The 12,001-nt window shown below is 51.3% G+C and overlaps 5 protein-coding genes across 5 annotated transcripts; 2 read left to right on the top strand and 3 right to left on the bottom strand.

Annotated features, from left to right (window-relative positions):
* Nucleotides 1-157: 157 nt before the first annotated feature.
* On the bottom strand, nucleotides 158-1,341 carry SCP_0704370 (hypothetical protein; the record flags this gene model as incomplete). The annotated part of the gene is made up of 4 exons (XM_027760362.1): nucleotides 158-648; nucleotides 717-1,094; nucleotides 1,152-1,244; nucleotides 1,296-1,341. The coding sequence occupies 4 exons, from the start codon at nucleotides 1,339-1,341 to the stop codon at nucleotides 158-160; spliced, it is 1,008 nt and encodes a 335-aa protein (XP_027616163.1).
* Nucleotides 1,342-1,868: 527 nt separating this feature from the next.
* SCP_0704360 (cytochrome P450) lies at nucleotides 1,869-4,410 on the bottom strand (the record flags this gene model as incomplete). Its single annotated transcript, XM_027760361.1, has 9 exons — nucleotides 1,869-1,959; nucleotides 2,046-2,126; nucleotides 2,182-2,725; nucleotides 2,787-2,870; nucleotides 2,932-3,109; nucleotides 3,257-3,733; nucleotides 3,804-3,869; nucleotides 3,932-3,943; nucleotides 4,006-4,410. The coding sequence occupies 9 exons, from the start codon at nucleotides 4,408-4,410 to the stop codon at nucleotides 1,869-1,871; spliced, it is 1,938 nt and encodes a 645-aa protein (XP_027616162.1).
* A 1,781-nt stretch (nucleotides 4,411-6,191) lies between these two features.
* SCP_0704350 (hypothetical protein) lies at nucleotides 6,192-7,323 on the top strand (the record flags this gene model as incomplete). The annotated part of the gene is made up of 4 exons (XM_027760360.1): nucleotides 6,192-6,271; nucleotides 6,332-6,700; nucleotides 6,756-6,849; nucleotides 6,907-7,323. 4 exons carry the CDS (start codon nucleotides 6,192-6,194, stop codon nucleotides 7,321-7,323), a joined length of 960 nt encoding a protein of 319 aa, XP_027616161.1.
* A 332-nt stretch (nucleotides 7,324-7,655) lies between these two features.
* Nucleotides 7,656-9,715, top strand: SCP_0704340 (Methyltransferase-like protein; the record flags this gene model as incomplete). Its single annotated transcript, XM_027760359.1, has 4 exons — nucleotides 7,656-8,240; nucleotides 8,516-9,002; nucleotides 9,058-9,539; nucleotides 9,599-9,715. The coding sequence occupies 4 exons, from the start codon at nucleotides 7,656-7,658 to the stop codon at nucleotides 9,713-9,715; spliced, it is 1,671 nt and encodes a 556-aa protein (XP_027616160.1).
* Nucleotides 9,716-9,943: 228 nt separating this feature from the next.
* SCP_0704330 (54S ribosomal protein L16, mitochondrial) lies at nucleotides 9,944-11,696 on the bottom strand (the record flags this gene model as incomplete). Its single annotated transcript, XM_027760358.1, has 6 exons — nucleotides 9,944-10,367; nucleotides 10,424-10,599; nucleotides 10,652-10,861; nucleotides 10,915-11,271; nucleotides 11,325-11,521; nucleotides 11,678-11,696. The coding sequence occupies 6 exons, from the start codon at nucleotides 11,694-11,696 to the stop codon at nucleotides 9,944-9,946; spliced, it is 1,383 nt and encodes a 460-aa protein (XP_027616159.1).
* Nucleotides 11,697-12,001: the final 305 nt, after the last annotated feature.

The raw sequence follows: 12,001 nt of genomic DNA, 5'->3' as shown, positions 1-12,001 counted from the left end.
TAATCTTGTCACATCTGGGATTGTTTCGTTGTAATTCCACTAGTAATATACCTGGTGTCTGGATTCTGATATTGAGGTAACGAATGCGCCATTGTTTGAATTTCAAAAATCCGTCGTTAGCACCCAGCGTAGAAAAATGTCATTGGTAGACACAGTATCACGACGATAATTGCGCATGTCCGCTAGCCTGCCGCCACTGGCTCAACCAAGCATGATCCTGGCCTTTTGTTTGCAGCGCCTTCTCGATCTTGTTGAGCGTCCACGCGAGCCATGCCTTCTCCTTCCCGGACTCCTTTGCGCGCTCCATGCTCTCGCGCGGCAGCTGCATCGTTTCCGGCTCGACCTTCTCCAGAAGGGTCATCAGATGCGGGACCATCTCGCTCGCGATAGCGAGCGACTGATGTGTGCCGTGCTTGAAGCATGCTGACGTGAGCATCGCGCAAGAAAGGAGATCGGACGAGACGACAGGTAGCTTGTAGACGCGGAAGAGTGCGGAAAGAGTGATAGTATATTGTAAAGGGTGCTCGACATGCAAGGAATGGAGCAGGCGGCGGGCTGCGGTAAGAGACGACAGGTCGAAACCATACTTGGGATGGTCGCTGAAGACCTGGAGAGCAAGTGTCGGGCATTTCAGCTCCTCGCACCGGCCTGCAAGCGAGTCGCGGATTAGCTTTAGTTGGAGTAGAGCACAATTTGTGAAGGATGCGACTACTCACGTACGAATAGCTCAACATTTTGTGGATTGAATTTCCTCTTCGAGTCTCTCCACAGGGGGAACATCTCCACAATACCCTCCATCTGCTCCTTCGTCGTCGCCAGGCCGAATAGATGTTGCCACGTAGCATTTCGTACTTGCGGGACCTTCACAGCAGGCTTTCGCCCAATCCTATCAGAGACGAACTTGCGAGTGTCGTTAAAGCGTGTCAAACGCGCTTCCGGGCTCAATTTTTGTGAAGAGCTGCCTCCTGCCCCTTCAGGAGTACCTGCATCCTTGCCAAAGCTATCATCTAGACCGAAAAGGGACTCCCCAGAGTCATCCGAGCCAAAGAGGTCCCCGCTGTCGGCTTTCGAACCTTTCTGCTTCTTCCTCAGCGCTGCAGGTAAAAGAACAGTTAGACTTGCAAAGCATACAAGCTACGGAGGAAACTCACCAAGTGGTGTCTGGTGGAAATTGCGCGCCTGCAGTATCCGCCGCGGGGAGAAAGGAACGAATGGCGGGCGGTAGGCCCGCTGAACCCTGGTCACTACGCTGGCCATGTCAATATATGACCTTTTCGTCAAGCCGAGCAACGCACTTGAGCGCCACCGCCGACAAATACGACCAAACTCCACGGATGCCATAAAAGGTGTGCGAAAGTTTTGTCGAAGTCGATTTCCGTCCTCTCGCTCATGATCAGCCCATTCCACGAAATCAACGGCGGCTCTCATCCCATGAGTTTTTTGCACCCAGAATGAACTTCAATCTATTTGGTAAGCATCGCGTTCGATTCGAATTCTTGTGATGAGTATTTTGCTGTGCACCAGTCGGATCTTGCGGACGATAAATTCCCTGGCCCTCTATAATACGCTTGAGGACCCTGAACATATTTTCAATTTACTAAAATGCAGTGTCTTGTTGTATCTGAATTATGCTGACTCTCTTCTCCGTTTTAGCGCAGGTCGCTGACACGTATGTACATACCGGTGATATGTTTTGTTGACTCCTGCCGTTGTTCTTTGGAGCCAAGCCGTCCTGTTCTGCTTCACTAGCGTGCAAATATATTGCTCTTGAACTGCCTGCACGCATTTGTGCGATATCTTAACACACCGCCTCTGTGAATCTAGGTATCAGAGGTACCATATAGGTACACAATTGAATATTGGACAGGTTAACAAGGGAAGGGGTGAACGCGGCGAATGCGCAGAGGCATCTGGTTACCATTGTCTGGCTGAGATTTGACGCAAGGACGGGCGACCACGCTTTTGCCAACCCATATATGTGACAGTCAAGTTTGAGATTAAAAAACATGTCAGTACATGCATCCACGGGAATTAGTAGTACGTACTTGATCTTCTTCTCAATTTCGATGGACGAGTCGATGGAGAACTCTAGGTCACGGAGTAGTACGTACAGGAAGACTTTGATCCTGGACCGAACGCACTGTCAGAACAGCCTTAACGATACACAGATCAGGTACATACTCGCTGAGAGCAAAGCGGTAGCCGATGCATGCTCTGGGCCCGTGCCCGAACGTCAACATGTTGCCCCACAAGCCAGGCTGGATCGATTTCCTGCCATCCAAGGTGTCCTGCTTCATCTCCTCCCTCATCTCCTCCCACCGCTCCGGACGGAACACCTCTGCGTCCTCGCCCCACACTCTCTTACTCTTGTTCGGCGCCTGGAGGGGGATGCTCACGAGATCTCCCCGCTTCACGCGGACCTCTGTGCACACATGGCCGCGGCGGTCACGCAATGGCCGCTCTAGAGGGATCACGTCGTCCGATGTGGCAACACGCATTGTGGAGACGACTGGTGAGTGCAGGCGCAGTGACTCGCGCACGACGTAGTCGAGGTAGGGGAGACGGTTGATCGCGTCAAATAGTGCGGAAGACGGGGGAGTACAGGAATCACCAGAGAGTAGGGTGGGAACAGTGCAAAGGTGATTGCGAAGAGTCGCTTGTATGTCGGACGCGCGTGCGAGAGCATACAGCGTCCATGTCAGTGCGGCCGCAGTTGTTTCGTGTCCTGGGATGAGTGTGCACCGTGTCAACGAGACAAATATCAGAAGAATACTAAAATGACATACCTGCTGAAAGGAAGGTGGAAATTTGGCAGAGTATCTCTTCGAGGGATAGCCGCTGAGACGAGACAGAGGACAGGTTGGATCGGACTGTAAGGGAAGAGTCAGCGACGTCCAGATCGCTAATGAAATAGTAATAGACCGCACTTACTGAGAATGCTAAGAAGATCTTGTCCTGACAATGGCATATCATCATCCAAATCGTCTGTCCCTCCGACTAGCTGTGAGACTGGGTCGGCCGTAATGGATGCTCGTCGCTCCTCAATCAGAGACAGCCCAATTCGGCGCATGGTGGCGTGTGCCTGCTTCATAGTGGAGTTGTTACTACGCTATGATACGGCGGAATCAGCATACGCAAGGAAGAATCATTGAACACGAATAGATAGCGCGACAAGTATGTCGTTTTGGCATCAGGGCCACAGAAAGGTCGCGTAGGGAGAGGTCAAGAACATCGCAGATAAAAATTGCGGGCTCACAAAGTTCCTTAGCACAGGGAACCACGCGTGCAGTACGGCAAAGACACTGAGCTTGGTCGCAGAGCTGAAAATTATGCTAAACGCGTGTGCCAGCTCATTCTCGTTGGGCTCCCCCGCGTTGCATTGAGCTGCAGTCGATAGCGAGTCGATGTCGTACCCGAAGCCTCCCTTGCCGATGATGTCGAGTGTCGCGCGTCCGAACCATGGAAGGACATCTACCGTTGGAGATGCCGGTAAAATGGGCGAAACCGGGTCGTTGATTCGCGGAGATCGGCTCTGCGAGTGGGTACGCTGTGTCGCTTCGGAGTTTGCGGAGCATTGAGGAAGAAGGAAAGAAGTTGTAGAGGCCGTGACATGATTAGAAGAAACGGTCGAGGTCTTGGTGCTTGTCGGTAAGTCTGCCGAGGAATTTGAGACGTCGGGGAGACGATTTGATTGAGGTTGCAATGATATTATATCCAACCATATATCTCGGAGCTGGGAGGGCGGGAACGACGTCAATGAAAACATCGGACGAAATTCACGATAGGAGGATGTACAAGCATACCCTGACGGCTGTGTCCCAGAATACTGGATTTAATAGTCTCACATGTGAGGAAGAGAATGCAGGGTTCTTGAAGACAAGGGAAGGACTCGCATGAATGGCTAGTACGGAAAATATGCTGAGAGTCTTACAAGTATTTTGCGCTGCAGAAGGAGCGGAGCGCAGTAAACACACGAATGAGAGCAAAATTCAACGAGTGACTGACCTGCTTGCGATGGACCTCTCCGTCCACCGTCAGCAACCCGTCGTCCCCTGAGGCCATACCGGCAAGAGCAGCTCTCACCCAGTCTGGTTTGGGATACTCGTACGCGCGATTCATAACATATGCCACCGCGACAGGGTCAGTAGTCATAAGCCGACACCCGCCGAGGAATCCGTGATAAATAAAAGTGCTGCCGTACTGTGCCTCCCAGCGTAGAATAATATTATTGTTTTCTTGGTCGTGCAATTCGCGCAGATTTCCAACAAAGAAAGATTGCGCAGGGGGTCCAGGGAGGTATCGGAGAGGGGAGGAAGCCTGTCGGACGAGAAGTCGGAGGAGGGTATACAAGAAATAAAGGACAATAACCACAGGAACAAGAAGCAAAAAGGAATCGATAGTATGCAACATCACAGAGGTGAAGCAGATAAACTCTACGGGTGTGCGACCAGGGGCGCCAGTCTTATATAGCTGCGCGTGGTCGTTAACAAGTTCTCCAACTTCAGTCGGAGCTTCAGACTACCTGAAGCAAGCTGGGCTAGGAACATCTCCGAGAGATAACCAGAGGTCCGCAGAACGGAAGACAAGATGTTTCATTGCTCCCGCAAGGCGGGCTGCAGACGTTACAACGTTAAGACTTTCATCAGCACGTGTGGGAAATTTCATTATCTTGCGATCGGCCTCGTCGGCCAAGCAAGGTTGGACCAATCAAATGCTCTCCGAGCTGCCCGATTTCTCGGAGATCTCCGATCTCTTTCAAGTTCAAGCTTCAGCCCGCGAACCTCCTTAGTAGGCTCCTACTGTGAACCGGTTCTCTCAGATCTTCAAACTGACAATATTAAGCTTAATCATATTGATAGCGACCAGTTAACAATCGTATGTACTGGGCAGTGCAACTCCTCGACTGCGTCAGATGGCTCACTGCGGCAACTCAAGGAGTTCTCAGGCTGCAGATACAACGTTATTGTTTCGACGAGGCGTGCACGGTCAGATGAAATGTCACTAATCTGCAAACATCCCCTGCGAGGACATTTTCTCATGAGCAGAAGGGGTCGGATCGTCTGACTTAGCTCGTGTTCGCGTTCTGCCTGGGTGACGAGGCGAACGAAGGAAGTGGGCAGTAGGTGAAGTCGGGTAGGCGAGTGAAATGGTGTCGAAGCGGCAGGAGGGTCAGTCTGATCGGACACTGGATGCCGACGCAGAGCACCTTGATTGGCCGCTGTAGCACCAGGCCGGCGAGGTAAACGTTGCAGCTCAGGCTGTAGAGCTCTTATTGGTTGCTGCTGCTGCGCGCTGAACATCAAGTTTGACACGTTGCCGGAGAAGGCCATGTAATACCCTTGCAGAGCCATGCCCTTGGTAAACGCCGTGCGCGCGTCGTTGTACGTGAGCTTGAGACGCTTGACAAAAATATGGAAGTCCTTCTGGGAACTGCAGTGTTTCGAACCTGACATTTACGTCGTGCGAGCCTCGTCAATAAGTGTCCCCTGAGCCACGTACCAGTGAGAGTAGAGCGCCTTTCGCACCCACACAGACTGGCGATATCTAGCACTCCAAACGATGGACAGAGGAAAGGCAGGAGGGAGGTACGTTTCAGTTCGAGTCTCATCCAACGGGATGCAACGAGTCACCTGGGTCTCATTCTACAGTAGGTCTGTGGTGTCCGAATCTGGGGTAGGCTAGACCAAACGACGGCACTTGGGAAGAAGCGCACGTATTGAGCGGTCAAGGAGGCCCTCTTTGTTGATTCACGACAACGCTGAGGACCGAATGAAGGAAGAGACAAACAGTACTAGAAAGAGGCCGGAAAAGGTGATGAGGCTGTCACTGCCTTCAAAAAACAGTGAAGCTCATGTATCGGCTGAGACTGTTTCGTTCCCGGAATGAAAATGAAATATTGCAAAAGCACAACTTGTCACACAGAAAATCAAGAAACATTTAAATGTGCCTTGGGCACGAGATACTTTGGCTGTGTGATACTGGGGTGATACGGTGTGACCGTTACAGGACGCGTTCAATGTGACTCACGCGTCAGCCACACTTTCAAGTTTCAACTGAGAAGACAAAACTTGAGTCGGAATACCTGCAAGAATACCTGAGCTACTTGCGCTTGAAATCATTGCAATAGGGCTGCGGATATCTCATCCATTACTAGCTTACTTTTTCTATCCTCAGATATCTTTGTGTTCTTCATGAAGAGAGGTGCTTTGGTACCATATGGCAGCTCAGACGAGGAGGAATCTGCGGCAAGCGCACCGCCACCGAAGAAGAGGTAGTAAGCGACTATGCCTCACATCTCTCTACATTTGATCAGTTACATGTGTATTTATAGGAGACTGCCGGAACTGCAAGCTTCGTTGCTTCCCCAGGTTCCAGCGGATAACTCTGCTTTGCATCAGGGTCGGATGCGCACTACGCCCCACATTGAGGGCCAATTCGCCGCGTATGTCTATGTTCCCCTGGTTTTGGAACGCAGTTCCGCGCTGTACAAACTTCTCTTGAAGGCGTACACACTCGCACAGAATATCGTGCCTCCGCTGCATCCCATTGGTATCTTTAACGACACGGATCCGAGCGATGGCGCAAAACCCAGAGCTACACATGAGCTTCATGTTTCACTCACCCGGCCTACATACCTGAGCGCGCACCAACGTGATGAATTTAAACGTGCAGTGAAAAGCATGACTAGAGCCCATTCGGAGTATGTCCCCTCCTCCTCCACCATAACATTTCATGAAGTCTAAGAAGATTTCCAGATTCACCGCATCATTTTCGATGTTCGCAGAACTCACGAACGATGAGCGCACGAGGATCTTCCTCACCCTCGAAATTGGTGCTGGGCATGCGGAGGTACGTGTTCTAGATCTTCTCGCCGTTTTTCATTCCTAATATGTTCCGTATTTACAGCTCAAAGCACTCTCAGACACATTGGTACCAGCGCTGCGTTCAATTCGGCAGAAAGAGTTCTACGCAGATCCACGCTTCCACGCCTCAATCGCATGGGCGCTGCTCGACCGTTCGCCGTCCACTCCAGCACCAGCGCAGGATTTTAGTTCCGACATTCAAAGTTCCACTTCATCTACATACCCTCTTTCTACCTCAGAGCCCACAAGTCCCTCCGAGCCCGTAACGCCGCTCCGCGGTAGCCAAGGCTCAACAATGCCGCAGTTCCCCACAATACCCGACTTCCCTCCTACACTGGTGGAAAGTCTCAACCGTGAGTTTGGCGGTACGCTTGTGTCACGGCAAGTCGGTATGTTCCAGGTGGGAGAGGTTTGCGTCAGGATAGGCAAGGAGGTCAGTAGGTGGGACTTAGTGGGCTGATTGGGCCAGTTAGTTGGGTGTTGTGGATGTACGGTAGTTATGTGGTTGCTTCCTATATACGATACGGATGATCTGATGAATGTGAGGTAACCGGGTGGGCTTCGTCGTGCGCTCACTCCAAGTTCAAACCAAGATCGAGTATGAAATCGATCGAGACCGTTGCCGTTGCACTCCTTGACCACATCCACCGTGCTTTTCTTTCACCTAACCCACTTAATCCCACTTACTCCAGAAGATGAAAATTGGCCACTGATGAAGACGAGTTAATAGCCTTGGAAACCTCATTGCCTCTCCCGTCCATATCTATAGCTAACGACTGCAACTGAAATCCAATGGCAGAAGAACTGGGCCTTATGCACGACATCTCATCTTTTCTTCACCAACCACTCACAGAGAGCCTGCTCTCTGTGCACCCCAACCAGCTGTGCTCTCCCTCTTTCGACATCCCGTCGCTCTGGATCTCTTGGTGGGATTGGGCCGGTGAAACCCAAGTTGAAAACAACCTCCTGCCTGAGCATGCTTCCGCTCCAACTGTGCCGAAATCGCTGGTTCTCCTGCGTTATTATCTCTGCGGATCCGATCCCAATATCGCAGGAAACTCTTGCATCCCATACGATTTGAGGATCTTGGTGGATGAGGCACGCCGATTGCAAATTTCTCGCCAGACTGGTCTCGCACGTCCAGCTCTATGCACTGGAAATCACGAAGCTAATGATGCAAAGACAGAGCATGGTGGTAGTGGCTCAGACGATGGACCTGGAGTTGCATTTTTGAGCTTCCAGGACCAGCGTTTGCGTGGCATGTCTCCAAAGAAAGCGCACGAAGTCCTGAGGATGACAGAGTGCATCTCAAGACTAGTCTCATCTTGTACGAGACTGGGAAACGTCAGGCATGCAGTGGACATTGGTGCCGGTCAAGTTCGTCTTATCTCTCATTCGCTACTCGATTCGCATTGCATGGGTTCCTCCCGGGTTTAAGAACTGTCGGTGGATCATCTGCTTTTGACGTCGCCCCCGAGCCACATAACAAGCAATGAGCTATCGACCGCTCCCCGGGTTCGGTTGCACAATCACATCTAGGCATCTTATGCGCATATTGCCAATGTTGTGGCAATTGCTTTGGATGCCTTCACTGTTGAAGTCCTTTTCATCACATTTTACGATGTATAGTTGCTGATTTGACTGTACACCAGGCATACCTGTCTCGCCAATTGCGAGATGACATGAGCATGCGTGTGCTTGCTCTTGACTGGAGCGACACGCAGACCAAAGGCGCTGCGAGACGGGATGAAGTGTCCCAAAATACTGGACACCCTCAGAAGGCAGCATCTGATCCTGCCGCAAGTGCCGCATCTCGACCGATGTGTGGTAAAGACTTGCTGACATATAAAACAACCAGAATCACCGCAGATTCCCTTTTGAAAGTCACGGACGAGTGGATCAACGACCAAGTGCTGGGCAACTCAATACCTCATCTACATGTGTGCAATTTAGATGGAACACAATCTGATCAGGAGCCGGTCCCCGTCTTTCTGGTTGCGTTGCATGCATGTGGCTCCTTGACCCCCCATATCTTGCGGGCGTTCCTATCGTCATGCAGAGCTGACGATACCACAAGAACGTGGGTGTCTAGTGCAGCAGTCATCGTTGGATGCTGCTACAACATGTTGGATCCCAAGGGTATATATCATATCGTTTACGGCCTCGATACTTTCTCAAGGCTTACGCGACATAGATTTCCCTCTATCGGACGCCTTGACGTCGTCCTCCCAGACTGCACAAGTGGTGCTCACGCCCAGTCACCTCCAGCTGGCCGCACAGGTTCCTTCGCAGTGGCTGCGTACCGAAGATACATTGAATGCTGCGAAGCTGGCCATTAAAAAGGTCGTGTGGAGAGCGTTGCTCCAGGGCATGCTGGAGAAGCGAAGAGCTGAGACTGGTTCACTTGACATGCATGAAGGCCAACGCGAGACTGCAGGGGCTGGTGCGGGTCCGCGACGACTGGGAAGACTGAATAATTCTGTATACGTGGACTGGGGCATCTTTCTCGCTCAGGCTAGCTCAAAGCTTGGTGTTGACCTCGCTGAGTCCGAGGGGAGAGATATGGCCATAGAGAGCCGTATGGAAGTCTTCCACGTGCTGCGCTGTATCCTGGGCCCCGTAGTGGAGAGTCTCATCCTACTGGATCGTCAGCAGTACCTGAAGGAGAAGCTGCAGGTGTGTAATCCTGAAATTATTGGTGTGCGTCCGAGGTGAAGGATGTTTTATGTCTACAGGATACAGAGATGGACGTGCGACTAGTCAACTTGTTCGATCAAGCATCTGGGAGTGGTCGGAATGTTGCTATTGTGATTGCCCCTAGGCTTGCAGAAGGAGTGCTTCCATGGCCTTGAGGCCCTTGTGCCAATATTTGCCTCCAGTGCATGGTAGTGCAAGTATAGATCCTTGCAGCTGTCGGAGCCTAGCCTGGCGCGTTCCTCCATTGCCTCATGCCGATAGGTGGGTAGTTATCACTGCTAGGAATCTACAATCACACTATACATTCTTCTATTACAAATACAAGAGTTATATGGGAATTATTATACGAAGCACAAGAAATTGATGCCACAACACATTGTCCATCACAGCTTCACATCTAACGGTGCATTTGTCGTCGTCAACCTGGTCGATCCCAACCGGTTCTGGTGCGAGGCCGGCTCCCAAACGACTTGTCCTTCGACGATGACGGAGCCCGAGTTGATGCGATGCAATTGCAGATTCCTGGTACGGCCTTCGCGAGCCGGGTCTTCGACCGTGGAGTCGAACTCCACAGCAGGTATGGGAGATGCGGAGTTTGAGAGAGAGAGAGAGCCCTCGTACGTCTTATGCAGTGTCGCACTGACAGGACCGTTCGACGTGCGCCCATCGATAAGGAGCCTGGAGTCAACCGGTGCCGTCGGATATGCGAGGTGCAAAGGGCCGTTCGACGTTGCTGCTACTGTTCGGAACGTTCCACCGGTCCCGTTCACGGAAGTAGAGACGAGATTGACATTAGCCTTAATTGCCCTTCAGATAGATTATGAGAATGCATGTCTCAAAATCGTCAATCGCTACAGACGCACCCGTTACTGGTCATCATGTCGAGGGTGATGGGTACAGGATCGTTGTCGTGCAATAAGGTCACGTCCGCATCAATATGGGCATTCAGAGTATGAAGAGAAAGGGACGAGGACGCTCGGAATGTGCCTTCAATGGGTCTATTCCACGTAGTGATGCTAATGCGGTTGGCAGAAATTCCCTGAAGGGTGCATTACTTGATAGCACCCTATGACCTGAAAGAGGTCGCTCACCATGACACTGACGTCTGCGTTAGAGGTTTTCACTGTGAAAGAGTTGAAGTGTATGGTGTCCAAATGGCCGACACGGTGGTCAAAGACGGGGAGATTGCTCAAAAAATGCCTCATTGGCAGACGGGAGCCAGTAGTGGGTAAGGGCAGTCTGACCTTGATGTCGTACATGACTTGTTGCTGTGCACCAACATAATGAGACATAGCGGGGGCCTAAACCGCCCTGTAAGATTCGGGTGCATACAGTCATCAATATCACAGCTCACAAATATTCCTACGCCATTTTCGTCCTCTCCATGCTGTAGGAGACACATTGTTGTATCGAGGAACTCATGCTGATGGTTGAAGTATGCGGCGACGTCCACTCTGACGACGTCGGAACCCACTTCTCCGGACTGGTCAAACTCTATGGAACCACGGGCAAGGGCGGCGCTCCCTTGGGCGGTGAAGTAGAGCAACTCAGAGGATACGGGAAGTTCGAAAGATGTCCGTGCAACATTGGAGAAATGACGAGAATGAGTACCAGGCTTGCGATCCATAAACCAAGATGCGTTATGGATGCACCGATCTAGAACATCAATATTTTCCGCTTTCACGGGAATACTTCCCACCATGTCACGAACCTGTGGAGACTGCTCAGGGAAATTTTGTTCAGTACAAGGCCATACACACTCACAGCACGATAACAGTTTAGGATATCCGCCGCGAAAGCAGGAGCGAACAGCATGAAGAGAATAACCCATAGAACTGCCCACAGAGCTCGCTGCGCTCCAGTCATTCTCGATTCTGAAGGCCGAGCAATCGACTCGCTGGACGTAGCGAGATAATCTGCATGCGGGGCGAGAAGGGGTGAAGCCGCGTCTTTCTCGACATCTGACCCACGGTGAAAGACACCAGTCAGAGCTGGAGGGTCCATGAAGTAGGGGAAGAGACGGAAAGTCACAAATTCGTAGTGCCGAGGAGGCGTGGTATATGGCGGACTAGCGCTTTGCGGACATGTGGAGCACCGGTACAAACGATTACACTCACCCCAGTCCCAGACCGTCATGCATGACGGAGATAGAGCTGCGCAGAGAGCTCGAGGTCAGCTCCATGCTCTGTAAAACTCAATGACGACGTCTATAGGCACCAGTACTGCGATCTAAGTATCCACCAAGCAATAGTCCCTAGAATAATCGTAGACGTCCGCGCACACAAAAGGCGAGTTTCAATATATCTATTGCAGTAAATACTGTACACTAGTAAGTAGATACCCGAAGAAGAGTAAACAATCTTGATGAAACACGTATTAACCTGACGAGATAGAGAGCCAAGAGCTTCAGGTTTTCTGTCGGAGCAATGGAGGTGCTACAA

The sequence above is a fragment of the Sparassis crispa genome (genome assembly GCF_003851025.1).
Source record: "Sparassis crispa DNA, contig_000006F, whole genome shotgun sequence".
In the NCBI taxonomy this organism is placed as follows: Eukaryota; Fungi; Basidiomycota; class Agaricomycetes; order Polyporales; family Sparassidaceae; genus Sparassis; species Sparassis crispa.
The sequence above is the reverse complement of the archived record's forward strand: the minus strand, read 5'-3'. Positions and strand labels throughout refer to the sequence as shown.